Here is a 27,740-nt window from a genome sequence, read left to right as displayed (position 1 = left end):
CAGGGAGTTGAAGATGTGAATTCAGAAATAATATATTTAGGGTCAAACTCAGTCTCACTTGAAGTCAAAGAGAGCTTTGCCTTTGACTTCAGTGGGTCCAGAGTCTCCCTTCTGGTATTAAAATACAGAGTAATCACTATCTGATGGGTTTTTTGCTGACCTAAAGCGCTTAAGATACTGTTGAAGTCATTTGTCAGGAGTAAATATGTAACAAAATGGAATAATCCCACAAGTACTGGATTAGGCTAGACATGCTTTTGGCTGAAATGATGTCCCCAACAAGAGCAGCAGCACAGAGGACTCAAAACTAAGAAAGCTTAGACTTTCAGGGATATATTTGGAGTAGTTTCACCTGCCTTTGCTCCTGTTTTGCATAGTTTCACTGCAGGCTTGTGTTTCGGAAGGTAGTACCTTTCCATGTATTTTGGGGCATAAGAGTTGAAGAACGCTTTAGTTAAAATCCTGGTCACCTAGGATGTAGGCTTTACAGTGCATCGTGAGCGGTAATCTTAGTGTTAGAAATTCAGATGTAGTATTGAGGTGGAAGTTACCGATCCGTTTGACGATCCTTCTTATATTGAGGTACAGATACGACGTCTTAAAGAATAAACTAACAGGAGTGTTGTTGAATCAGAGTGAAACCAGATTGGAAAGAAAAGTGTAAATGCTAAGTAGAAGTGGGAATTTTGGGCAGTATCGAATATGCATACTAGATATTGAGAGATTTTGCTCAGAAATTATTCGGAAAAATAGGTGGAAGTTATGGTTTGAGGAATCTGAGAATTACCCTGTTTCTCCTCTACTGTCTTGACTGTTGACCTCTCTCCTCTCCTGCCTGTCTTATCTTCCTTCCCCACTCCAATGGACCAAGTTACCACTTAAGTCAAAACCAACTGCCTGCGGTTGATCTGGATCCAGCCTCTCTTCTCCGGGAGCATTCCTGGATCCTGCCTGCGGATCAGGCATACCGCTGGAGTGACAATGGTTGTTGCATTCAGCTAGTATGTTGCTAAACCAGCAATATTTTGGCTGATTTGTCAGAAAGAAGTCAGACCTCGTGATATCCCTCCCCTGGTGTATCTATTGTATAGACTACATACCACTTCTCTCTCTCTGGCCAGGATACGAACATTAGGAAGGAAGGTGTCCTGCTGCGGCTGTCAGCTTTAGCTCTCTCCCGTGGTGTTGTTCACCTTGTAGTCCCTCCTGCAAGCTGCTAGCAGCAACACCTCTCACGCACTTCATGTCTGAGTGTGAAATCTCCATCCTTGCCCTTTGACGATAGTTAAAACTTGACTGGACGAGGCTCTGAGCAACCTGGTCCAACTGGATGGGCTTTGAGCACAAGGTTGGACCAGAGACCTTCCAACCTCAGTGATTCCCTGAGTCTTTTCTGTATTTCTCCTGTTTCATGGAAGAGGGAAGGTAGTTGAGAGAAGATAACGATCACGTCTCAAATAATATTTCATACTTCTGTATCTTGCAGTTTGCAAACAGGGAAATCGGTGTAAACCCTACTTATTGTACCTAGGAAAATATATATTCTACTGGGGGAAGACAAGCTCAGCCGCAGACCTTGTATTTTCTTTTGCCGTGCCCTTCTCAGTGCTTAATCTTGGCTCTGTTCAGTTTTCTTTCTGTTCTCTCTCTTTGCTCCTAATCCTTGTCCATGCTTATAAGCCCCTAATATTTATATGGCATTATCTGTGTTAGAGATTACTGCTGACAAGTAATCTCTTCCCTCTTCTGAATGAAGAATTACAACCATTGCTAAAGATCAGAAAGTGAAATTAGATCCCTGAAAGTATGTGACAACTTCAATAAACCCTAATATCAAATTCCCTAAATATTGGGAATCTTCTTTTGAGCTTTTAGGTTTGAACTGTAGCACAGCTTTGGGACACCTGACCACGCTTGGCAACTCTTTTTTGCTGTAGAGCAAAATGTGACAGTAGTTGCAGAGAAAAAAAAAATCAAGAAAAAACCACACTGAACTGAGACTAGTCTCCCAGTTTTGCCATGTGTTGCAATCTTTCGAGAAGTAGGTAAATATAAATGCATCAGTTTTGCTGCTACCAGGCGATTCATAACATTAAATATTAAAAATATAAATGTATAAATTTATATATAAATATAAAACCCAAGTATATACTCATGTAGTTGCTGTCTGTTGCAGTTTGGCCTCCAAAGAACTGCTTCCATGACCTTTGTTTTTTTTTTTCCCCCCTTAGAACAGAGTGGACAAAATTCTGACTGTTGAAAAAGCTCAGAGATATCCATGCAGCTTTGGTATTTGTACAGTGCTTGGCCAGTAATATGTGTGCATGGTTGTATAGCTTTGCATATATTTGTAGTAATTGTGGGAACAAATTCAGCATGGGAGCAGGATAAATTCAAAGAAGGAGAAAGAAAGAAAGTGCAAAAGTGGGATTTCCTAGTTATTGCAAATGATAAAAATGACTGTCCATCGCAACCATTATGAGCCAAACGGACTCCAGGTATTAGAATCACAGAAGCTCTCCACGAACCTCTGTAGTGTTTTAGGTCACATAAATTCTACTAAAAATATTACAGGTAGCAAAGAGACTTTTGTGATCGTGTTTAAAGAAAGACAAAGGAAATTCTCAGACAATGAGTTTGTTTAATTGTAAGTTATGCCGTGACGGTGCATCAGTGACGAAGGAAACGCGGCAGCTCTAAAATGTGTGTGCTCCAGCTCCAAGGCCTGGGGAAGGTTTCTGATATATCAGATTATGACTATCTCCTTTTATTATTTTTAAACTTTTTAATGGCAATATAATAACAACAACAAAAAAATCCATTGCACTTTCAGAACTATCTTCAACTTTGCTTCCACATGTAACTACAGTTGCAGAAGGGCTAGTTTTTATCAATTCAAATTCTTTTTTTTTTTTTTTAGCTTATATCCATTCTTACACATTCTCCTTGCTCATCGAGAACAACTATTCAAACCGGTGTACAACACACAGAACTTGCCCGTATAATTTGAGCTAACCTAAACCAGCACTCCAGTTAGTCTTTCTAATGTGGTTTCTATTCATCGAGCAGTGACATCATGGCCCTTCCATCCTTTTTTTGTTGTTGTTTTTAATAAAATGGTCCACAAAGTGACTCTTGATGCCATGAAAAAGAAACCAATTCCCATAAGTAATTTTTCATTAGGGCAAATAAAGTGCTGTGAATAAACACATACGATGTAACATGGCAACATGTTATGAAAGAGCTGGGGAAAACACACATGTCTGCTTCAAGGAAAAGTACGTGGGTTTCCTCAGAGCGGGTTTTCATGGCATACATGAAAAGAAAATATATAATATATAGATTGGGGAGTTTAAAAAAATCGGTTATTCAAAATGGCAAATATTTAGACTGAAACTCTGACTTTTGGTATATGGAATTTTTATTATATATGAACTTAGTTTAATTTTTAACCCATCTTTTTAACTAAACTTCTATACCCAGTATACAAAAAGGGAAAGTTCTCAAGGCTTACTCTTTTTAAAGTCTTCATAAAGTTTTAAAATTGACTGTTAAATGTGTCAGAGATCCTCAAAAATCGGAATAAATAAAAGAAAAACAGTTTTGAAAGTTTTGAACAAGTTATGATACTAAAATTAGATATCCAAGTCTCTCACTGTTTGTTCTGAACTTTCAGTGTTTAAATATATATGAGTTATGCATAAAAGTAAAACATTTTCCATGTTTTTTCAAATATAAGGGACAGTACCTTGTGGAATCTGTTGAAAGCGTTAATATTTGTATGCTTTGGTGATAATTTTTTTCTGGAAAGTTTCACGTGTACAAGATTTCATGACTACAAGTTAATAATAACATTAAAATCCTTCTCCCGTATTAAAAATAGAATGCTATGGCATTTTTCTTATGTGACTAGTGTGTGTTGTAACTAAGGTTGAGAAAAATGCTGCATCCCTCTCGATAACTCAATCCTACCTATCTGCTGCAGTAGCTCTCTAGCTTGTTTTTTAGAATCATAGAATAGTTTGGGTTGGAAGGGACCTTTAAAGATCATCTAGTCCAATCCCCCTGCCATGAGCAGGGACACCTTCCACTAGACCAGGTTGCTCAGAGCCCCGTCCAACCTGGCCTTGAATGTTTCCAGGGATGGGGCATCTCCCACCTCTCTGGGCAACCTGTGCCAGTGCCTCACCACCCTCATCGTAAAAAATTTCTTCCTCATATCTAGTCTTTTAAGCCTATGCCTGCTCCTGCCCCAGCTCTGCTATTCCATAACCAGCCTCTCTGAGGTTGTATCTTCTGAAATTTAGACAAGGATTTAAAAAACTCTGATGGTCTTTGTGGGAGTAGATACTGGCTCCACATAAAACACTGGAGCGCTTGTTTCTTCTCCAGGTTATAGACTTCTGGATGGTGATGTAGAAGTCCTGCAAGCTCTTGATGTTTATAAATGACTGAGATCTGGGCAGGTACTGGATGGAGAGATGACTCTGTCTGGAAGGTGGTAGAAAAGAAGAATTAATGTGAGTCTAGAAGAGGAAAAACAGAATAGCTGGAGCAAAAATGTAAACACAAAAAATGTGCTAACTAGACATTGTCTTTCTCCAGTATGCTTTTGGGAAATGCACATGAACAGGTTTAGAAGATTTCATGTTGTTATTAGTTTATTTTCAGGTCATTTATTTAAGTGTCATAAAGAACATTAGCTAGTGGTTAGGGACTACAATATCCATTATATCATTCCAATCATGTGGACAAGTTTATACTACATATGATTTACAATGGTCTTTCCGCAGCTAAAATTGTTATATTCAGGTGCAAGGTTTTATACATGGTTGTATTTAGCAAAATCCAAGTGGCTGAGCACGGAGAGGTCTTCCAATCAAAGTCCGAAAAATTAATGCTTTTACACGAACGCTGTGGGTTGCAGCGAGAGCTGTTTATGGCTCTCTGCCTACATCCTTTATCATGTCTCCACTGTTGTTAGTAAAATATACAGAACTACTTTATGCCAAAACAATGGAAGTTAATGCAGATAACTTGTTCCAAAGTTAACCATCAAATAAATCTTTTTTTTTTTTTTACTGTTAAGTGAAATGGTGTTCTAAAACTTTAAAAATTGTCAAGATGATGAATACTGTGTGTGTAATACAAGTAAATACCACAGAATTGATTGCACACACATGTCTTAAATAAAGGATATTAAATAGTTTATTCCAGAGAGAGATCGGTGAAGTTTTATCTAATATTATTAGAAATTCTGCAATGACGGATCAGATTTATAAGGGCTGAAAACGAAGAAGAAAACCTCCTCAGAACTAGAAATGGTGCATCGAGTGGATGACTGGCCCGGAGACTGAAGACAGGCAGGGGGATACAGCCTGCCTAGGTAGTCCGACCTCTCACATGTCAAGCAATTCTTCTTAATGGCAATGATTTTTCAAAATCTGTTAGCTAAATTCAGTTTGGTAAATCAGTCCTCTCAATTCAGTTGTAGACCTGGTGGTTTAGGGCAAATCCCTTAACCTCTTTCTCCTTCAGCTTTTCCCATGCGTAAATATATAAAAGTATATCCTCACGGGGATGGGTCCGTACTTCAGAGGAGCCACCACCAGCCGCTTTTAGGTCTATAATTCAGCTTAGACTGTCAAAACACCGACTGTTAAGGGCATATATGTATGGAATTCAGCCACACTGAATTTATACTTTTATGCTCTGAGAATCTGAGGGTAGCTAAGTTGCTGAGATGGGAATGGTTTAACTCAGGCTCATTTGGGAACCTGTCTTATTTGTAACAAAGGTAATGGATTTGGATGAGGCTGTTGAATGTGATTGAACCTCTTCTAGTTGTATCTACAGAGCAGCTCCAACAAGTGACGGCGAGCAGTGGTAAAAACGTAGATCTTGTAGGTGATTTGATCAGTGGCTTGAAAATGCAGCTTAGTGTAGATAAACATGAAAATAATATGCCAAGGGATGGCAAGCCAAATCAAAGAATACGCATTACATGGAATAGTTATGCAGCGTACTGACTTAGGAAAGGAGATTTAGGAGTTTGAAGAAAAATCCTCAAAGCAATTAGTCAAGAGTACGATTGCAGTAAAGCTCACATAGTGTGTGCGTGTTTGTATTTTGGTAGTGATTTTGAAGAAAAAGGGTCTGTTTGCATTTAAAGGTGCTCCATTGCAGGGTGAAGTGGATGATTCTGGTGTTTAGGAATATTTGTTTTGACAAAGAGGGAAGGGAGCGGTTTGTTCACAGCCCAGAAATGAGCTGTGATGGAGTAAAACTGAAGAACTGTGGAGGAGGTTGATAAAGTGGAGCAAGTGTTGGCTTTAGTAAACAGTTCAATAAACAGGCTATAGTGTGTAAACATTTGGAAATTAAAAGGAAACGGAAAATTTAAATGTCTCCGCTTATGTGGGAGAACGATAATCACACTGAAAGGCATGTAAGTAAATAATATTTGGGTAAATTAACTTGAGGTACAGGCAGGCATTTAGAGTGAGGATCCCATGGTGGCCGTGCATGTAGTCCTATCCGTGTTAATTTAGAAGAGTCATGTTTAAATGAAGGAGCTTCACTCGAGTGTTTCCTGGGCAAGGACCGTAATTCATTACTGCTTTAAATCAAATAGTAAAACTAGATCTGCATAAAATGTTACATTTCAAGTATTACAAAAATTAGTTCAGTGCCCTCAGTATAACTGTGCAAATGCATCCGGCTGTTGGGAAGGGTTTTCTGCAGCGTGGACATCAGATGGAAGAGCCAGTGGCGTCTAATATTGTCTGTGGTACCTCAGGAAGGTCCTGAGCAGCTCAGCCTCAGTTTCCCCATCTTAGCCGTCATTCCTCACACCTGTGAAAGAACACGGGAGTGGTTGCTTTTATCCTATGAATGGGTGTACAGCTCAATCCGTTTCTCCTAGGTGTGGGGTTTTGTTCTAATTTGTGATTAATTTTTTCAGTTGGTCATTACAGAAATCAGGCAAGGATAGTTGGGTAAGAAGACCCACTTCATGTCATGGTACACGTTTGGCCCATGTTATCAGGCAACAAACAGTCTGTCTGCGTTAGCTTTCATTGACCTGTGATGAAGCAACTTGCTGGGCTCAAGTCTAGACATAGACTAGACTCACGTTAGGTTGAACACCGCTGCGTTTGGCATTTGCTACCCATCTTAGCTGTAGTCCTGGCAAAAATGTCAAGACTTTTCTGGCAGAATTGCCTTTTTACTTCCCAGAGGTGTTTGCTTTGTTTTAGTTTAGCAGGCAAACAGTTTTGTTCTCCCTGTTGATGCATGTGCCGTTAGCGGCGATGTGGTTCAGTGGAGCCCTTTGGCTTCTCAGCCAGTGAACCTGTTATTTTATTTCATAGGTACCATATTCACTAAAATATATATAAAGTGTATAATTTACTGAATGCTAGTGGAGTCGTTGCTTGGATGGATGTAAAATATGAACCATCTTTTGTCTACTCATTTGCTATTAACTAATTAACCATTACTAGGTGAAACTGAAATCCAGCATAAACACAATATCGATTTTTTTTTTTTTTTCCCTTCTGTTTCCTAACAGGTTCATGCCAGAACATAAGCTTGCCTGTTTGGAAAAGGTAATTGGTGTTAAAAGAAATGGAGATGCTTATCAACTGGAGGGTCTGCCCGGCCAGCAGAAGAGCAGAGCTTTAATGAAAAACAGCAACGCACATCGCGAGTCTGGACTTTGTGAAGCCCAGCCTGGACTTTATACCACACAGCACGAGGGGCTGCCTTCCCCATTAACAGCACCGGCGAGATTGAACAAGTCTGAAGCATCAGAAAGTACAAATCCTTGTCAAGAAGAAGATAAGCAACATCTGACTTTTAACCTCTCTAATATCTTGAGTGGACGGGACTATCAGCAAAGACCTTTACACATTGCCTGGCCTCACAGGTGGTAAGTGGTGAACAAATCCAAATACTGCACCTTCAAAAGATTTATGAGTTTGGTTTGGTCCCTTTTTTGTGACTTCCGTCAAGTATGAAATAATTTCCTAAACACATACTGACACTGCGCACACACGTAGAGGAAAAAGACACATCACTAACATCTGATTATTCAAAATAATTCGTTGGAATATACGTAGTTCAGTAACTCTAACCAGACGTTTAGCCACTGATGTTAATGATACCTCTTTTTTGCCCAAGAAGAAGATACCCCTGCTGCTGAACCGATAAGCATAATTCTGGTAACTCTCTTTTTGTGTAAAGAAAACCACGGATGACAATTAATATCTAATGTTATTTAAATTATCTTAATTACTTTAATGGAAGTGATTAAGTGTAAAGATACATGGTGACACTGGACAGCTGATGTTAACCCACTGTCTGCATTTTAAAACCACCCTTTCAGTGTTACATAAATAGAAGGCCTGTTTGAATGTATTAAGAGTGAAACAATATTTTTCCGACTGCTAACACAAATACCTGATCTCTGAATCTTCTCTGAGCGGACGAAAATCTACCATGCCACATAATCGCTAAAAACATATAAACTTTAGCTTGACTCCTACATAAATTAGGATTTAAAGAGGTAAAATGTCCTGATAATCTTCCGGTATTGGGCACGAACATTTTAATCTAGTTTTTATTCCTCGCAGTTTGTTTAATCTGCGTGTGGCCTGATTAGAGTTCACTTCATCCACAGATTATAGTCTGTTTATTGCAGAGATGCTGGGTCGATCAGTAGGTCAGATTTTCCAAGAGCAACTGTTTTCAGGTGAAGCAATAAGTACACCGCACCGACGGGGCAAATCGCCTTTGCAGGGGATTTGACTTCCAGCACATTAAAACTCCAGAAGCTCTCCCAGATGATCTGCAGCATCTGGTACCTAAAGGGATTTTCATCTTTGACTCTAAATGTCTGAACATAAAATTTAGGGATTGGAAGTTGATGTGGAATCTGTCTTTGGATTTGTTTAATCAACTTCACACTTCCGACACAGCCTTTCTTGGGGAGCCACATTTATTTTTAATCATGTTTCCCTGCTAACGCCGAAATGCTCTGTGTTCTCATAGGTTATTTTAAAATTTAGTGCATCGAAGGGAGAGATACTGCATGTTTTCATTTGGTGTGGAAAGTATATGAAGCTTAGTGTCATTTTTATTTTTTGAAGAATTTTATCCCCCTTCACTCAAGACCACATTTTAAAAATGCATATTTTTAAGATGGCCAGTTATAAAAAGTTTTATGATGCTGAGCTGGGTTTTTTTTCTGGTTTTTTTTTTTTTTTTTGAATGCTAACCTCAATTGTTCCAAATGTTGCATTCAAAAAGAGCAGAGTAAAGGAAAAGAAAATATTTTCCATTTTATTCAGTAGTTTGCATAAAACAGCACAAAGCTAAGTAATAAAATCAACAATATTAAATTGAATAATTCCTTTTCTTTCTGTGTATATTTTTCCTTTAATTTAATTTAATTGCCTAAAGTTAGTTGCTTAAAGAGATGCAGCATTGTGTTCATGCACATACTTATTGTTAAAGCTAAATTATTTTTAATTTGGAGAAGAGAGAAAAAAAAAGCCGCATCAGCAAGAGCAAATGCCAAAATATAAAAGTAACACATTCATCCTTACGGGTAATATAGTAGAACATTGGAAACTTGGAGGTTGCCAGACACACAGCTAACATTAGGGCTAATTTTGAAAATCTAGCGTGCAGTCAATTTTACTGATGCCTGGGGACATACAAGGTAGAAGCTGACAAGAGAACTAATTTTGTTTGGGTTATTTACTGCTATGCATCATCCATGGGTTCCCGCCTGACACACAGCTATATGAAGGGGAATATTATCACACACTAAAAATTTATGTTGACATTCGATATTTGTTCAATATGTCAGCAGTATTACTTTCATAATCAAAAGAGTAAGAAAAAGAGAAAAGAAAAGCACTTTATGCTCATATAGATATATCTTTTTAATAACAGTCTATAAGGTTAATATAGTTTACCTTTGAGAGTATACAATGAAAACAAGCAGGGTTAGCAGGGAAAATGACAGAAAGCATCAACCCGAGCTGTTTGTTTGCCATTACCTAAGCGAGCCATGTCAGCTCTCTGGCCCGCGTCTGATAGCTATTTGTTGTACAGAGAGCACAGCATAAAAAAAAAAAAAAAAAAAATAGGGGAAAAAAAAAATATCAAACTCTTAATACTATTGTGTGCCCATAACCATCTGTCACTGCTAGCCTGGAGATGAGAGGAAGATTACGAGGAATAAACACTGAGCCGCCGAGCATTGGTAAAGCCTTCGGGCAAAAAACTCTTGTGGGGACATCAAAGACATTCTAATTCCGAGGCAGTCAAGGATTACAGTGTGTAACCTGTGCTGACAACAGATAAATGACTGGCAATATTGTGCCAGAGCTGTTGGGTCCTGCATGGAGTACTGATGATGATGATGATGATGATGTTATCTTGCAGAATGGACTCTGCTGGGATAATTTTATGATAAAACACTTTTTTCAAATGCCACTGGGTCCAGGCAGGCATTTACTAGCTACGGGGGCAGCAATCAGTTTCTTCAAAATTTACTGTTCTAAGCCCATTAGAGTTCCAGCGCAGCAAGGCTCTCGATGGAAATCGAAAGCGCCTGCCTTCGTCTGAGGATGCTGCATGCAAATCTTCCGGGCTGAACTCCTACCCTTTACTGTTAGGATGCTTTAGCAACTGATTTATGTAAATTCGCTCATAAAAAATACCGTTTATTTTTAATTGAGGAATATGAATTAGAAAATTAAGTTCGCCGAGCAGCCGAGCATCCTCAGCCCGTAGCCCGGGTGGCACAGGTGAAAACAAGGGGCTGGCAGCAGCCCCTTCGCCGGGCAGCGTAGCCAAAAATAAGCGCTCGTTGCCTTATTAGAGATGAACGCATTGCGTGCCTTATTCAGGCATCAGCAGTTAAAAGCATCCCCTTCTTAGGCCTAGCACGAGCCTCTTCGTAAAGAGGACTAATTTTAGCCGAGTGTTGTAATGTGCGAGGGGATTTTTGTGTGTAAAACATTGGCAGTGGTATCCTGCTTGTATTCCAGCACGAAGCGCTTGCAGATATTGTCCTATACAATAATACTTAACGACCATTGTCTACCCTGATGATTTACATGTGGTTTTCATTTTGGGGAAAAAAAAAAAAATAGGAAAGGAAGATTTTTTTTTTTTTTTTTATGTTCCTGTGTTCCCCTTCACCTAACAAAAAACCCCTTTGGCTAAACCATAAAAAAAAAATACATATCTTTGTGAAGTCGTGCTGTTGTTACAGAAAACCTCTCGAAACGAAGTGATGCTGACCTCATTGCGTTAGGGCTTCGCAGGGACCGCCAGTGCCCTAAAATACAGCGTTAGCCCCAACACCTCTCCCGCTAAGTCAACCCAACGTAGGCCCTGCCCGCTTGGAAACGCATCAAAATCAAAAGTGACATTCTCTAGCAGACACGTTCTCGCTTTAAATCGGTGATAAAATGTCTTTGCATGAGAACAGGCCCTTCAATGCAATCCCTGCCCCTTCTCTCCATCCCCCCCGAATCCGAGCCTGTCGAGGATTACAGTGTGCAACCTCTGCCGACAGCAGATAAATAACTGACAGTATTTTAGCAGAGTTGCTAGGTTCTCCGCAGAGTAATTTGTTTTCTCCTTTCTCACCAAGTCTTTAATGTTTTGTTATAAACATCTATAGCAAGGCGCTGCTAATAGAAATGACTTATGGCCAAGGATCCGGATAAAAGGCTGCGATGGGTTTCCGAGCTGCTTTCTTGCAAGGGCTATGCCAAGGAATTACTCTTCCCTTTGTGCAAATGGGCTTTGCTGGAAACGGAGAGCAAAATTCTGGTGATCGATGGAGGAAGTTCCCGCATTTGATCAGAACTTTGCAGTGTCCCACGGGTTTTCATTGCAAGGTGATAAAACGTCCATTTGAGGAAGGGTGAGTATATTAAGGAGATGGCAGTGACCAGTGTGGCACGATCCTCCTCTCCCCCAAAAAACTAGCCCACCAGCATTTGTACATGTACATTGTTCCCTCTCAGTGCCCCCAACGAGGACACAGAGGCTTGCCAAAGGTATTTTTGCTGTAATTGGGGAACACCGGCGTGTTCCTCAGCTCTCTCTGCACGTGAGCCTGACAGTGGATGTGCAAAGCTGCAAACCTGCTGCGCCCCCAACCACAGTCACGTCATCCAGGTGACACATATGTAATTTTATTATAAGATTGGAGGCTCTTTACTTCTCTCTTTCATGGAGAAGACCTGCAGTGCTTCTTTTAACTCAAGGCATTCACCCGAGCCTTATATTTTTTTCTTTTTCCCCGTGTGCGCTGTATCATCTCAGCGTTTAAAGACTTGATAAGAGAAAATTGTCAGAAATCAATTCTTCTTCCCCTAATTGTACGGGTGTGATAAAAGATCACACGGGGAATCTGCGAGAATTTACACACACATGCAAACAAATAGCTGCTATCAATTCACGTGGAAGATCAGATAAGCCCGTTATCTCATGTCTGTACGTACCAGCGTGTGACAAGAGCGTGGGGAAGGACATGGGGCAGGAGATACAGGAGCGGGAGGAACGGTGGTGGAAGTCACGATGAGGAAATTCAGAAGAAAAAAGAAAATCTAGATTGCAAAAATTATCTGAAGATTTCTGGTCTAAGGGAAAACAGTGTGTACGGAGATAGCGCTGTGCCCAGTTGCCTGTTTTTAATGAGGAGTAGCACAAAGTCAGAGAGCTGAAGAAATGAGACCGTGGAGGAAAGCTTGTTTTGTCATCACCGTTGCTGTGCTACCATGTGGTTGCCCACCGTGAGGACCCGGTCCCCTTCACTCAGGAGCAAGTCCTTGGAAGGGGCTTGTCCCAGGTAGTGCAGTCAGTGTCGTGCCTTCTGTGATGGGGCAGGTCTTCATCAGTGAGCTGAGCACAAGTCCTCTGCAAGCTGCGAGGGAGAGGAGCCTGGAAAGGCTTTTTTTTTTTTTTTTTTTTTTTTTTTAGTTGTAGTGCCTTGTTCCTCTTCATCTTGGCAGTGCAATACAGAATTTGCATAGTTACTGTTTGCCTTGGAATTCAGAATTCAAAACTATTTAATATCGAGACATTTGAGAATATAGTGAATCTATACCCAAGTCCTATTTTCCTCAGGCTGTCGAGTATTTTGGACCAAAGTTTATCCCATCAAGATGCAGGTATGGCAAGACAGCAAAAGCCAAAAGAGTAGGTGCTCCACCTAGAAATCACATTTGAGTACTCATAAATGCTATTAGCCTCGACAGGCATCCCTCAACATTGCGGACAGCCTGCAGAGAGCACGTAGAAGAAAGGGCTGTGGTCCTGCTCCCTGCCGGGTGGCCACTCATGCGATGTCGTATCAGGAGGGCAGAGGTTGTGTGTTGTCAAAGGAAGGTAGATCCCCCATTTCAGGGAAATCATAGCTGACTGGGTCTGTTCTGCCCCTTTGCACGGGAAAGCAGTGGAGAGTTTGGCTCTAGATCCGTGCTGAATGGGGAGTGAGTTCCTGCGGGGAAACCTCATCTTTGAAAAGCAACTGATTCTGGCAAATTTAATCCAAAAAGGTGAATGTGGTGGATAGATAAGACAGACTGAAAACAAAGGCTTAAAATGCAAGTGTTTATATATAAGCCTTAACCGAAAGGTACCAGATACGATAAAAAGCCCGTAGGATGTAAAGTAACAATTTCAAAATGGAAACTTTTTAGCTGCGTCTAAGAAAAGCTATCCAATAGTCCCAAAGAAAACGGTGTTCACCAGGGCTGCAGTACAGATGACACGTGGTGAAAGAACCAGTGCCATGAAAGTGTACGTAGAGACATCTGATTAAGTAGAAGCTGACACCCTCACTTCTTGAACATCTAAAGCGAAAAGAAAATAGTTTAACTTCACTTTCATGCAAGCTGGAGTTAAATTTGAGAGCAGATACTAGTTTTTTATAAGTAGCAAATAAGAAAGTTAATGAAATACTCTGAGAAGTTCAGATTTAAATGTTAACTGGAAGGGCAGTTTGGAAGTATCTGTTCTTTGGTTGTTCATTCAGTGAAGTCTAACCTTGACGTTTCTTCCCACAACCGGGGATTTGGGATATTGAACCCTTCCAGTGGAAGATGCACTATTCCTTGATCACTGTTTTTAAGAGCTTGTAGAAATGTTCAGCACGTAATGAAGACATCTCAGGTGTGAAAGTTCTGCTATAGTGGACATCTCGGCACCATTTTTTCCATCTTTCTTATAGCATGTTTTCTTGAAGGGCTGTAAGAAGTTGATAGTTCAGAGGAGAAAACATCTCCAGTTTTGATAATGGCAAAAAAGATGCTTTGTATTACCTCTATATTCTTCAGCTAAAAAGCCAGATACAATTTTGCGTAGTTTGTTTTGTTTATAGTATGGGCTGAGCCTACAGTAAGTGTTCCAAGAGCAATAATTGGCCTGATGAACCTCTCTTCAGTTCCCTTCCTACCTGACCTCTGATTGAGATGTGGGTAACTAGAGATTCAGAAGAACTGTTCTGTAGTCACAAACTAAACGTGAACCTATCAGTTTTGAAAATTTTAAGACAAACACTTCATCCTGTGATAGAATGGCAGGAATTAAGTGAGGGCTGTGACATTCACCTGTGAGGTGCTGAGGGACCTCAGCAGTGCATCATCCCCAAAGAGTACCAAAATCTTCCTTCCCAATCCTTATGGAACACAAAAATATTTATACTACCTGCACTTGTATATGCTTTGCCTTTCTGTAAAACCTTCAATCTGCTAGTCTCAAACAGGAGTATTCAGGATCCGATCTTAGAGGTAGAGAAACTGAGGCAGAAAGTGAGTTACCAGCTTTTGCTCACCAAATCACGTGTGATTTTGGAGATGCATTTGTGTTGCCCCAGCTTCCTCTTGCTTTTCCCATGCAAGAAGCAGGTAACTGCCTCCGTGGGACAGGGAGGAGCAATGGCATCTACGTTTAAATCAGGCACTTCAGTTTTCACTAGCGGGTAAATCTGATGAGCTGCAAATGGGGTATTTTTTAGCCTTCCAAAAGATTGCCTGTCTGCCAGTCATATCAAAAGATTCACAAAGGGTAGCGAAGGTGTTTGGGTTTGAGTGGTATTTTTTCTCCTCTGTTTTCAGTTGCCTGGGCTCCTGATTAATAGTTGAAGCAGTTTGCTCAGTTGGCATCAGCAGTGTACTAAAGGAGAGGGGAACTATCTCAGAAACACAAAGAGCTGAAATATTTTGTGATCTGTTCTCACTCAGATGTATACTTCAAATTGCATTCCCTCAGTTGAGGGAAATAATTTCAGTTACCCTGGTCACGGTAGAAAGCAGTCCTCTCTTTGAATGCCTTTTTTCATTAATGTAGATATGTTTCTGAGATGAGAAACGATGTTTCTTCTAATTATGGTTACATGTAGTTAATTTCCTTTTTTAAAAGCTCGGTGTGAAAGGCAGTTTCCTTTAAAGGGGGGGGGGAGAAAAAAGTGATACAGCTGATGTTCCTGTTGCCTTAGCAACAGATTTATTTATTAGGGTCTGAAATGACATGAGTTAATATACCACATACCTGCTGATCGGCAAACTCTCCTATTTCAGCTCCAGTTGACAATTAAGTCCTGGACAGCTACAGCCAGGGGTTAATGTTACTCATTAGGAGAACTAGGTCATTACTGGGAAATCAAGGCACTTAAGGCAGCATGGATAAAATACGAAATTCAACATCTCAAGGAGTGAGGGGTTTTATGTTAATTAACCTTATTTTCCTTTCATTAAAAAAAATCTTTCGTATATGCATATGACAGTGGATCAATTAATTGGGGGGAAAAAAAAAAAGTAAGCTGTAGTTTACTTTCCTCTCCTAGTTCTCTTCATTTCCTTTGGAAGGGTTTCATTATTTTATGGAAAATTCTTATGTCTATATGATGAGTAAAAAGGGTATTAAAATTAAGAAGGGAATCATCATGGAAATCAGCTTTACCACGAGGGAATGAGCAAATAAAAGCCTTGGAAATGAAAATAAATAAGCTTTGCTAATACCTCACCTAAGGAGCAGAATATAAGCCCATCAGAGCTTGGAGATATTTAGAGGTACTTCTTTGCTTCTTTATTAAGCAGTTACATAGTTATTTGACCTTCAGAAAATGAAACTTCAGAGAACTAATTCAAGTTGTTGGTAAATATTCTATTTACAGAAAGCTGATCGGTGCTGTAGCCGACAGTAACTCCTGTAGTTAGTAACTGGCTTCTGATTTCCAGGAAAATTAAATGTATTCTCTGAAAGTTTTATTAAGATATCTGAGTGGGAGTTTTAACTTGATAAGTCATAAGTGATTTAATAAAGCTGTCCTGAAAGCCTTTATTTACTAACTTTTAGCAGACTTCATTCTGATACTGGAGAACTTAATAGGCTAAAAAAGAATCACATGAAAATAAAACTTATTTCTTTACTCACTGCTTCCCCAAATACACTTAGTTCTTTCACTTCTACTGAGCACACTCTTTTCTATATTTATGCTCTGTGGCCCAACTCTGCTTCTCATTGCGTTCCCAGCTATTTGGTGTAAACCCTTTTTCCACTCCTGTAAAGTCAAGGTTGAAGCAGCGTCTTACCTGGGGTGCATGTAGTAAGCCATTGTCTCAGATTGTAAGAAGAGCACTGTTACCTGTAACAAAAGCAAAATTCAAGCCCCGTGAGTGGTTTTCTGCTCCATGGGATGGTTTTGCACTCTGATGTACCTGTTTTCTTAAATATAAGAAACAAGTTAAATAACATCAAGATTCTGCTTAAAATATCCCATGCAGAAACCTTCCTTCTTCGTTGCCTCTGTGCTATCCAGATGACCATGGAGCAGCCATTTTAGTGCCGTCCTCTGAAGCCTGTTACAATAAATGCTTGAGCCGTGGTTGAAAAATGGATTTTGAGTTAGTGTAAGGCTACAACTGCATCACCCGGACATTTGAAGATTATTTAAGTTTGGAATAGATGTATCACAGTTTGCCATAAAAGCTCCAGTAAGCTTGTTGGCTCTCCCTTTTTCCATGATGGGAAGCTCATTTTATGGTGTCTTTCTTCTCTGGTACAACTGCGAAACCCAAGTCTTTGAGCAGAAACGCATGTAAACTGGTGGGACTAAGGAATCCTCTCAAGGCTCTGAAGGAAGGGGGCTTACACTCTTCCACCTATTGCTATCAAAGCAATCCTTTTCTGCTTCATTCACCCAAGCTGATCTTGGCCTTTCAGACCTCTTCCTTCTCAAACCTCTTTGCCAGGCTCAGTTCCTCTGGCATCTCCTCATATATAGTCTCCTTGTGCAGCAAATTTGCATGTCACTCTTTTCTAGTTTCTCAACCTTTCTCTGTCTCCATCATTTCACTCCCTGCCTGTGCAAGGGACCTTCTACAACACGTTGGTCCCTGTTTTCTCCTAAGCCCCGTTGTCCAGCCTGACTGTGTTGTCATCTTGGTCTCTTATAGTGGTTTCACGTTTTTCCCCATATGAACTGGCCTTGCGTTGTATCTTTTCCCCACCTCCTTTACTTCTTCACTCAGTTCACTATTTCTTTGCCATGCTATTCTTGCATAGCTGGTCATATTGATCGGATCTTATTTGTCCCCTTTGCTTTTTTTCTGGTCCACATCTAAGAGTTTTAGTCAAACTAGAAAAGCACACATTACCATTACCGCTTTTGGCCTCTTCAGCCCATTTCTTATACTGCTTTATTTTCTTAACCAGATCTTCTATTTTCTTGTTGTTCCTGATTTTCAATGCGTATAAAGCAGTTCTTTATTCTGCAAAGGCCAGTAATTTTATTCTGAATCCAGTAGAGGAATCACTGAAAGTGAAGACAAGGTCTGTGTTTTCAGTTCAGATGTTAGATCCTGCCTGGGTTTTAGCAGGCTGACCTGCGACAGTAGGACTGTCTTGCTCAGCTTTAGCCTAAGGTGTGCCCAAGACACGTGGACCATTCAGTGACCAGGCACAAAAAGAAATTTTTCAAAGGCTTGGCTACATTTTTAGGAAGACTTCCAACACATGCGACAAAAAGCATATCTTTGACTCAAAATCAAACGCATCCAAATATTCCGTTCTTACTCTAAAACAAAGAGAGGTTCAAGTACTTAAAACAGAGGCATATTTGAAATTTAATATATGCAAGGTACGGTTTGCAGTTTTATTGGGTAGTGGTGTTTTTTTTAAAATCTCGTTCTTTGGATGTTCTGGGAAACTTTTGGCAGAATTTTTCTAGAAGGTTATAGTCCGAGATATCCTCAGTCTTGGGGAACATCATAAACAAGGACAGAAGAGGTTTTGTAATAAGAAGTCCCAGGCAAACTTAGCAGACGGTGCCACCAGCCCCCTTTGTAATTCACAGCACCCCTGACCAAAGGCTGCGAACACCGTCCAAGAGACAAAACTCAAGTGTTTCCTAAGCAAATGATCTAATATTCTTCCTTATTTTCACCAATAATAGGGGGGTTATGTTTCTTCCTTCAAAGCTCTTTTTAATTAGTTTCCTTTCTTACCGCACTGCGACTGTTGGACTCTCTTCTCCCTTTCCCTTCTTCTCCTCCCCTGCTTTCCTTTTCTCCATGTTTTCACCCTTTTTTTCCCTCCCTTTGTCCTCTGATCTCTGCTTTTTCTCAGTAGTGTTTGTGCAAAAACTGACTCAATGAAATGAGTTGATTCCTCATTCTGAAAGCGGTGAGATTTGTAGTTACTTTAATCTTGTTGAATAATGAGTTTCAAGCCTTGGTCTTGGTGCTAAGAAGGTTCCTGCTTAGGAGCTTCATCCTTGGAGATGACAGCTTCACAAATCCAAACAGGATGAGTTATGTTAGGTACCTGAGCTAATTCCTCTTGGGGTATTACTCAGTAAGGACTAGGACTTATTTTTTGACCCAGGCAGCATATCTGGTGGAGTATTAAGTGGTTGTAGTTTGGTGATGTGAGTCCACCATGGAAATCACAGAGGGTCTTGTATGGTGGGAGTGCCATTCCCAGGCAAATGTGTAGTAATGTAGTAACTTATGTTTGATTCTTCTTCCGTTCTTCCAAGGAACCACCTGAGTAGATTTTTATCCACTTTTATCATACCCATCTATTATTACCATGACATGACTTTTTTATAGTATGTTGAATTACAATAGGATATATTGTGTATGGTTATCAGGGCTGTCAGGGTCACTCAGATTATTTTATCTTGCCTCACAACAACAGGAAACCGTTTGTTATGTTACCTTTGGAACACAAAAGGAAGTTAATTTTAATATATTTTTTAAAGAAACTATTTGGGGGTAGTCCATAGCAGTTCTTGGGTTGTGTTGCAAATTCAAGTAAAATGTTTTTTTTCTGAAACCTGTACTTGTGAAAAGCTGGGTTCTCTAACTTGGAGTGAAAGAAATGAAAAGGCATCTGAATAAAAGTGCATTGATTTTTACACCAAGGTAACTGAGACCAAACGCCGGTCTTTGTCTTCAAAGGTTAATCTCTCTTTAGGAAATAAGCAGGAGACTCAATGACTGATGCTGATCCTGAAGTTTCTTTGGTTAGAGAATGCACAATATTTTATTTTGAGTTTTTTCTTCATGAATTGTGAGGGGAGAAGAAGAAGAATCTAAACAATAAACTCCCAAGGTTCTTTTTTTATGAATCTCTTCTAGATAACACAAGATAGGAGAAAATGCTTTTCCAGCGCAAAGCAAAATGCCACCCATTTTTCTCAGGCCAGCAATTTGAAAAACTCAGAAGGTAAAATACACAATCCTCACTGTAAATACGTCATGGGCTATAATAGAAAATAAAACACTGTATTTGCGAGTACTGTTTGGCTGCTTTTTGCCTCTCTCGTGCCATTTTTTAATTCCTTGGCTTGCAGAGGTGTTTTGCAAGCACAGGCAAGGATTGGGACCTTTTTTGCTTGTAGGACCTCCAAATTGCTAGCTAAAATTTATTCTGTGGGGTCCTTTCTTTCAGTGACACTTATGCAAAAACATTTTCTTCTACTTGACTCCATTTTCTGTTAACTGAGGGGGTATTAGATATTGTGGTAACTTTTGATGCTGATGATGCCAGACAATGTTTAGAGGCACAATTACAGCAAAGACATTTTGTAAGCGTATCAGCTGAAAAAGAAAACTCATTGGACTTAACTACATATTTACAGTCTACCTCTACCTCATATTGGAAATGTAAAAAGATGGAAAAATACTGTGATAAATTGAATAAATGGAAAGCAATTAACTTTTCCTTCATGTTTGCATTTTCATAGTTATTTCTTTTTCCTCTGTTTCTTTTCTACTAGCTCTTTCCCGGCAGTAATATTTCCTCTTTTGCAGTTATCGTGAGCATTGTTACCAGAAATTTGGTATTAGAATTTTAATTTTTTCTGTCCCCCCCCCCCCTTTTTTTTCCAATCTTAACATAGAAAATGTGTATTAAAGTCCTTTGATTTAAGGAAGTCCTCTGTCCTCCGTGAAAATAATTACTAGAATGTATTTCATTTGGTATATTGAATAGGCTTGTAACTTGAGTCCTCTTACTTTAAGAAGAATATTATCCTCCTGAAGTATTTACTGACTCCGATCCTCACCACATTTCTGTAAATGAAAGCTCCTGTAAAACCGTGTCTTACAGATGGGGAAACCTGGGCAGAGCTGTCTCATGGGAAATCAGCGTCAGGAAAAGACCAGAACCCTGCAATTCTCTGTTTTGAAGGCCAGGCTTATTTTTTGTGACTACACTGCTACTTTCTAACATTATTAGATTATAATAAACCTATATTCAAATTTTGCTGAGCTCAAGATTTAACATAAAATATCAGTGTAATACAGTAAATAGTATAATGCAGTGAAAATATCCCTGATATTGTTCTTTAGGTTAGGGTTGACATGAAATGGAGCCCCATTTTTAGTCCAGCAGAGTGTGCATGCAAAGACTGCACCATTTATTGATGCGCTGCTCTTCGCTTCTTGAGAATGCCCTGGACAGATACAGGGTCAACAGGAGGCTGATGTCATATGAGTCCTCTTATCAGCCTGTGGCATCCTTCATCACCCTCCCCAAGTCTGTACCGTATCAGTCGAAACAGTAAAGAACCTCAAGTTCCTGCTGTTATCACCCAAACGAAGAACGTTACTGGGATAAAGGCATCTTCCAGCTCCTGGCTCTGGGTGTGACAGAGGTGTAGCTCTCGCCTCGCAGCCCTCTCTCAGCAGCAGTGACTGCCCATGCTTTTCTTCACCTTCATTCTTTCAAAAATGTTACCTTTTACAAGGGCTTTTGCAGATTTTCTGCCTTTTCCTCCATGGTGCTTTTGTTCTCCGTCCTCACTGCGCTGTGCTTCACTGCTAACGCCGCTGCGTGCCTTTGCTCTCTTTATTCTCTTCCTCTTCGGTTCTCCTCCTTTAATTGCCATGCAGTTTTATTTTTGCTTCCTAATTTATATCTTTACTGATATTTTTCTAACCTTTTCTCTACCACTGATAGCACTCTCAAATGCTTTCTGCAGCTTCTCTCTATCTCTGAGTCTGATTTTTCTATATTCTTTCATTTTTCTCAAGCCTGTGCCTTTTCCTTTTTCTCTTCTATTTACCCTATATTCATCTTTTTCCCCCCTGGGTTTGGATATGCCATCATTTTTTAGGTTTCAACTTGAATATTTGTATTTTTTTGTTTGTTTGGGGTTTTTTTCCTCTTTTTCTGGTTCTCTTCCCCTTTACGTTGTTTTGCCCCTCTCGTCTGCCCTGTTCGCTGCCAAACTCACTCCTCGCTATTTCACTTTCCCAAAACTAAAGGACCACTGTCATCCGCTTCAAGGTCTGTGTCTTAGAAAGTTCATTTCCTTCACTTTTAATTATTGATTCTGTGCTCAGGGACTTCCCCAGCCCTGTCCCTGCCCCTCACGCCTTCCCTGTGCTCTGCCATGGCCGTGCCTTTCCCTGGCTGATGTCCCCTGTCCCTTTTTCTCCTCCCTGGGTGTCTCTTGGCTCGCCAGTCCTCTGTCTCTACGACTGCTGCCCAGCTTCATAAATAATGAGTGATACTTCAGTGGCCTATTTTGTCAGCCATTTTCTAGCAATAATTGCAGGTAGGCAGAAATCTGTCTTTTAGCTCTTGCTATAGATCCTAAAAAATAAAAAATAAAAAAAAAATGAAAACGCTACTTTAACTTCTGCAGATTTGGTACCTGGTTTAGTATTGCCATTTCCCACCTTTGCCCATCTGACATTCAGGTGATTTTACGAAATGGGGAGGCAGAAGGAGATGCACCCAGTTTGAATTGCTTGGATTTAAGGCACTGTAAAAAGTGAAATATTACTGCATGGCCCCGCAATTTGGGATTCTCTGCCACTGAAAATCTCCCCTGCTAAACGTCCTAAGAAGATTAAGATCAACCCTTTTAGTATTGCTTTTAGCTGAGCTTATTTGTAACCCTTTCAGAATATGTAGCACCTTAAGAGATAGCACGACAGGGCTGTTGCTATCATAAGCATTACCTACCCTTATGCAGTATTTTCTCAAATATTAAGACTTTCTCCCCTGGTTTAGCACTTTTATGTTACTGATTAACTTGCATAAACCATAGGTTTTAATATTTTTTTTTAAATGGACTGCATTTATTTTGCCCCTTTGAGCAAGTCCTGTCTCTTTTCCACAACTCTTCTACTTTCTAACTGCATAGCTAGATGCGTCTTCCTCCAAATCCGAAATAACTGCGATTATCACCATGTATGAGAAGTTTACATATACTTAAAAAATTAAACTTAAGTCACAGAAGACCATATGGGCCTCTTATTGAATTTCACTCAAATTCAGGAGATGAATATGCACCGAATAATGTAAAGGGCCAAATTCTGCTTTTTTTTTTTTTTTTTAATGTGTTTCCCATCACTGCGCAGGGATGTGGGTATCTTGGAGCCCCAGGGAATGACTCCAGTTTAGCTGGTCTCCCTGCACTCTCCTTCCAGTTCCAGCAATGGGTAAGGCTCGAGGGCTCAGGCTGAATTCACAAAACCCCTGAATAGCAGAAGGGTGTTTTGAAGATTGTTGCCATTGATTGTATAGAGGAGCATCATCGTAGCGCTGTGAAGTTGCTTTTTTTAATCATTTTCGGCTGAAAAGAGGGATGTCAAGTCGTCAATTAATCCTGACAGCATCCTTCTGTGGTGAAAAAATAATACTGTCACACCCATTTTATAAACAGAAAATCTAAGGCAGAAATAATGGAGGCTCAATACTGCTGATACCACCACCCTCCCGTTCCCCATTTCAAGGACAGTCGTGAAAGTTTTATTTCCGATTACACCGGGAAGTCAGTAAATCAGGCTGAACCCTGGGCCACGTTCCCATACCCCGACCACTCAACCTCAGCCAGTTCTTAAGAGAGACTTCAAATGTCTCTCTTAAAATGTGTTTTAGACTCAAAAATAAAAAAAAAAAGCCTCGAGTAATCCTGGGTAAAAATTTGTAATGTGCCGTAACTGAACGTGGAGATTGAATGTCTCCAACGGCAGTGCTCTCAAATCCAAGTGTAGGTATGGTGCCTATGTCTGTTTTGCGGCATTTACAGCTGGAATTTGGTCATTCTGATGTTTTCATGTTCTTACGATGAAATTTAGAGCATCTTCATACCAGGCCCAGTTCTTTTTTTTCCTTTACCAGATGCATATCAAATCAAGTAAAAATACAAGAGCGTTTCAAATACCTAAACTAAACAACAAAGGCAGACCCTAGTATCACATTAGCTTAATTTTTCCCCGAACATAATATCTTAAAAGAAAAGTTTGCATTTTATTATCAGGCTTTTATACAGTTTTGCAGTTCTTCTTAAGGAAATGGAGTATATATAATTAATACAGTTTAATAAAGCTCAGAAATGCAACAGATGCAGCCAAAAGTGCACGTCATTTTGAGCAGATCTTTACAGAACAGACATTCCATATTGTGTTCATCTTTTTCCACGATCACTGCTATGACAATCTGGTGTGTTTAGCAGTTGTTGCTGAGTAAGGCAGACTGGATTGTATATGATTTTCTCCATGTCAGCCAAGAAACAGAGCTCTCTTCTTTTTGATGCAGTAGAGAGGTGGTCTTGTACTATTTGATGCTTTCTACCGGGAGCAGCTATACCTTTACTAACTTGCAAGAGTAATAACGCATTGCAATCTGAGGTGCACGTGCTAGAAGCTCTCTGTAGGTCTTAACTGAAAAGAAAACGGTTGTGGTGTGAAAAAGTCACAGGAACTGATAAATTGAGTAAGATGACCTCCCAAATAGAAAAGCTACAAGATTCACAAAACGTGTCATTAAAATCTGTAAGTATCACATAAAAGCAAAATATGTTAAAAGGGGATATGGAAGGAGGATCACCTACAGCAGAAAACCCATAAGAGAGGCTCCAGTGCAGAGGAAACATTTCCCCTTTCAGCATTCCTTCTGAGTGCCAAATTTTCCTTCTGTTCTTCCCCACCTATTAAACAAAGCTGCAACTTCCAATTCCTATCAGTTTTCCTAAATATGTGCAGCTTATGTGGCTTCGACGAGCTGTAAGGCTCCGTATTCTCCTGCCAGCTCCTTGACAATGTGGCTCCAACAGCATCCTCCACTTTTGGCTGCTTCTGGGACCCCTGGTCTCTTCTGGAAAGGGAGAGGGAAAGCAGATCCTTTGCTGGAAGGACTTTTTGTGACTGCGAAGCCGATAGCGGGGCTGCGAAGAGCTTGGAAAGATCCATGTAAGCGTCGTGGCTCTGTCTGTCGAGGCTGCCGGCTCGGTGTAACAACAGGGATGTTTCGGTCCACCTCGGGATGAGCTGTGCATAGCTCAGCATCGGATACAGGGTGGGCTCCTCAGCATCACTTATACAGCATCCACAAAAGCCTGACTAGGGGAAACTGAGGCTAACGGGAAACATCATAACGAATTACACTGACTCCCAGCACCAAAGCTATTTTCCTTGCAAACTTGCACATTTCCGATGGAGATGTTCCCTTCCAGCCAAGTCTGAATCCTCTATTGTAGTCCCATTTCGGCTCTTTCAGCTGGGCATTTGGAGGCAACTAAGATACTGGCAACGTGTTTCTGCACCTAATTTACCTGCCAGAAACAGGTAGCTATTGTAAGCGTGAGGATGCAAGCAAACTAGTAGGCAGTTCTGGGATCTTTGCAACTGGAAGAAACACTCTCTCCGAGCCAGTGCTCGTATCCACTTCGGTTACTGGAACCACCGTGAAAACTCCTGGTTCACAGATGTGAAACAAATTATGAAGCTTATGCAGTTGCATTCCTCCTTATTATTGGGAACAAAACAAATCTGGGAGATGGAGGACTTCTTAAAGTACTTATTGTCTGGCTTTATTTTAAGAAAATGCAACTAATTCTGAAAACTCGACAATTCCTGAAGATTTCTCAGCCTAGGGAAGTCACATTAATTATAAGATTAATTTGTTTTAATTCCCTAAACCAAAAATATTGACTGAATGAGAAATTAACACATGTAGAGCTGCAGATGTCATTTGGCTTCAGATTTCCTGAATGATATAATTATTAATCTTTCATATAGCTGTGTGACAAACCTACAGATTCATTCTACAAAATTAGTCTGTGAAGAAAGACACCAGGACAGCTGAGCTATAGATTTTCCCTTAATACAGGAAGGAAAACAGTGGAATTTTCTAAATAATAAATAAAACCAAAATATTTTAAGGACATATGGTGCACATCTGTCTGAAATACAGTGATTTAAAGCAGAGTAATTAAATGCAAGATATAATACTCACCTTAGAGTGGGGGAATTATCTCATTTCATTTTTAATATAACTTACCGAATTTGGGAAATTTAGATCATCTGTGGTATCTTTTGAACCTTTCATTCTGTGCTGGTAAAGAAGGTAGATTAGCAAATTGGCTTTTTATTTTCTTTTTAGATAACCAACCTTGTGTTTCAAGGCGCTGAGTGTCATACCCATACAAACCTTTCATATTCTCTTCAGCCGAAATTATAAATAAATACAGGTTTCTTACTTTCTGTTTTAACTTCCAGTTAGCTCCTTAAAAATCTAAAGGTAGAAAATGCCTCGTGTTAGTTTATTCCTTTCTTCTTTACCTAAAGCACTGAACGGATCAGAAGCTTTACATTAGTACAGCGTGGATTCATAAAATTCCAGTTTGGGAAATCCTATGGTTTTAGCAAAAGTTTTTGATTAACCTTTTCCTCCTGAAAAAGGGGGTAAACTGTAGTGGAGATTGTATACATATTTTTTGACAGGGGAAAACATAAGAAAAGTCTTTTTTTTCCTGCATTGTCCTTTTTTTAGAATGATTTTGCCTTCAGCTAGGTGAGATATTCCTCAGTCCTTCTCGCTTTCAAAGTTGGTAATTTGAAGAGTACAGGCATCATTTGAAGACCGGGAAGAGAGACAGGGATCTGATGAAACTAAGCTTTGATCCTGAGTGCTGGGCTGAGGAAAATGTTCAACCATGCGGCGTAAGCAAGGAGGGAAATTGTGCTGAAGACGTTTAGTCCCCAAAAGCACAATTCAAGAGAAATACTGTTCTGATAAACAAACAAAAAAAACCAATTCCACAAGTAAACGTAAATGATGCTGAGATAAGTTCTGTTTGTTTCAAGGGAACATGACAAAGATCCTGAAACTTTCTTCAAAGTCCTGCTGAAACTGAAAGAGAAAGATCTACCGTTTCATGTGTCCATCCTTGGAGAGGCTTTCACTGAAATTCCAGGTACCTTTCCTTTTTTTTCCTTTACTGTAAAGTTACCATAAAATAAATACTTCCAGAAGTACTTTTCATGTACATATTTGCTTATATCAGTGAAAGAACATGTTTAAAATCTTTGTAGTCGTAAAACTAAATAATACTGATACGTTGTAAAATTAAAATTGTTAAAGTAAGCATTTTTTATTTTACTTGGCAGCGCAAGACCTTATTTATGACTTGTGTTTCAGTAACACTTCTATATTTATTTAAATAGAGAGATAGGTGTGAGTGATTGGATGGTTCAGATGGGAAACAAAACCTTTCAGGTCGAGGTCACTCATCTGAAATCCAGACTGAGATTTGAGCAGGTGAAAACACTTAGTTCCCTTTCAAATGTAAGGTTAAGGACTTCTGTGGAGAGCTTCTGGTTTGTATCTGGCATGAAAGTGGTCATTAATCTTTAATATTTTTATACCACTCTTTTGCACACTCCTTCCGTTTCTTGGTTTCTGACAGCCACTACTCTGTAAACAGTTTCACCCATCTGAAAAAGAAATAGGTTTTATTCTGAATACACACAGCTTTGTGCCTGAGATACTGTGGCAATAAAGAGAATAATCAAATCCTACGCTGGGTGCACTTGTAGTAAATTAAACCTTTTAAAAACGTACATTAACGACAAGCGAGCTTCAAAATATGCGATGTTTTAGCTCATACGTGTTTTCCAAAATGTAGACTTGCATCCCTCCACCTCTTCAATCTGTAAAAATAGACTTGGGATTAGTTTATTTGTCAGTTCTGTCGTATCTGTTGCCTGCTGGACTGGTGATATTTCAATTGTGTTAGTTTTGATTTTGCAGTTTTTAAGACACCAAGAAATTGATCTGATCCAAATAACTTTTGGGTCCCCAACTGTGGCACAGCTGGATTGGAAAAAGAGGTAATAATTTGGGAGCAGGAAATTCTTCGTGTTTTCTGTCCACTTCTTTTTAGACAGCTTTCTGAAAGC

General features: G+C 39.7%; 1 protein-coding gene across 1 annotated transcript in view; it reads left to right on the top strand.

The window, feature by feature from the left end:
• Positions 1–27,740, top strand: part of GTDC1 (glycosyltransferase like domain containing 1) — a 189,373-nt gene that overhangs the window by 145,008 nt on the left and 16,625 nt on the right. Inside the window, exons 7-8 of the mRNA XM_050900249.1 lie at positions 7,574–7,933; positions 26,646–26,755. Coding sequence (XP_050756206.1) covers positions 7,574–7,933; positions 26,646–26,755 — 470 coding nt within the window. The remainder of the gene's footprint in view (positions 1–7,573; positions 7,934–26,645; positions 26,756–27,740) is intronic.

Source organism: Gymnogyps californianus, chromosome 7, assembly GCF_018139145.2.
Source record: "Gymnogyps californianus isolate 813 chromosome 7, ASM1813914v2, whole genome shotgun sequence".
NCBI lineage: Eukaryota > Metazoa > Chordata > Aves > Accipitriformes > Cathartidae > Gymnogyps > Gymnogyps californianus.
The sequence above is the reverse complement of the archived record's forward strand: the minus strand, read 5'-3'. Positions and strand labels throughout refer to the sequence as shown.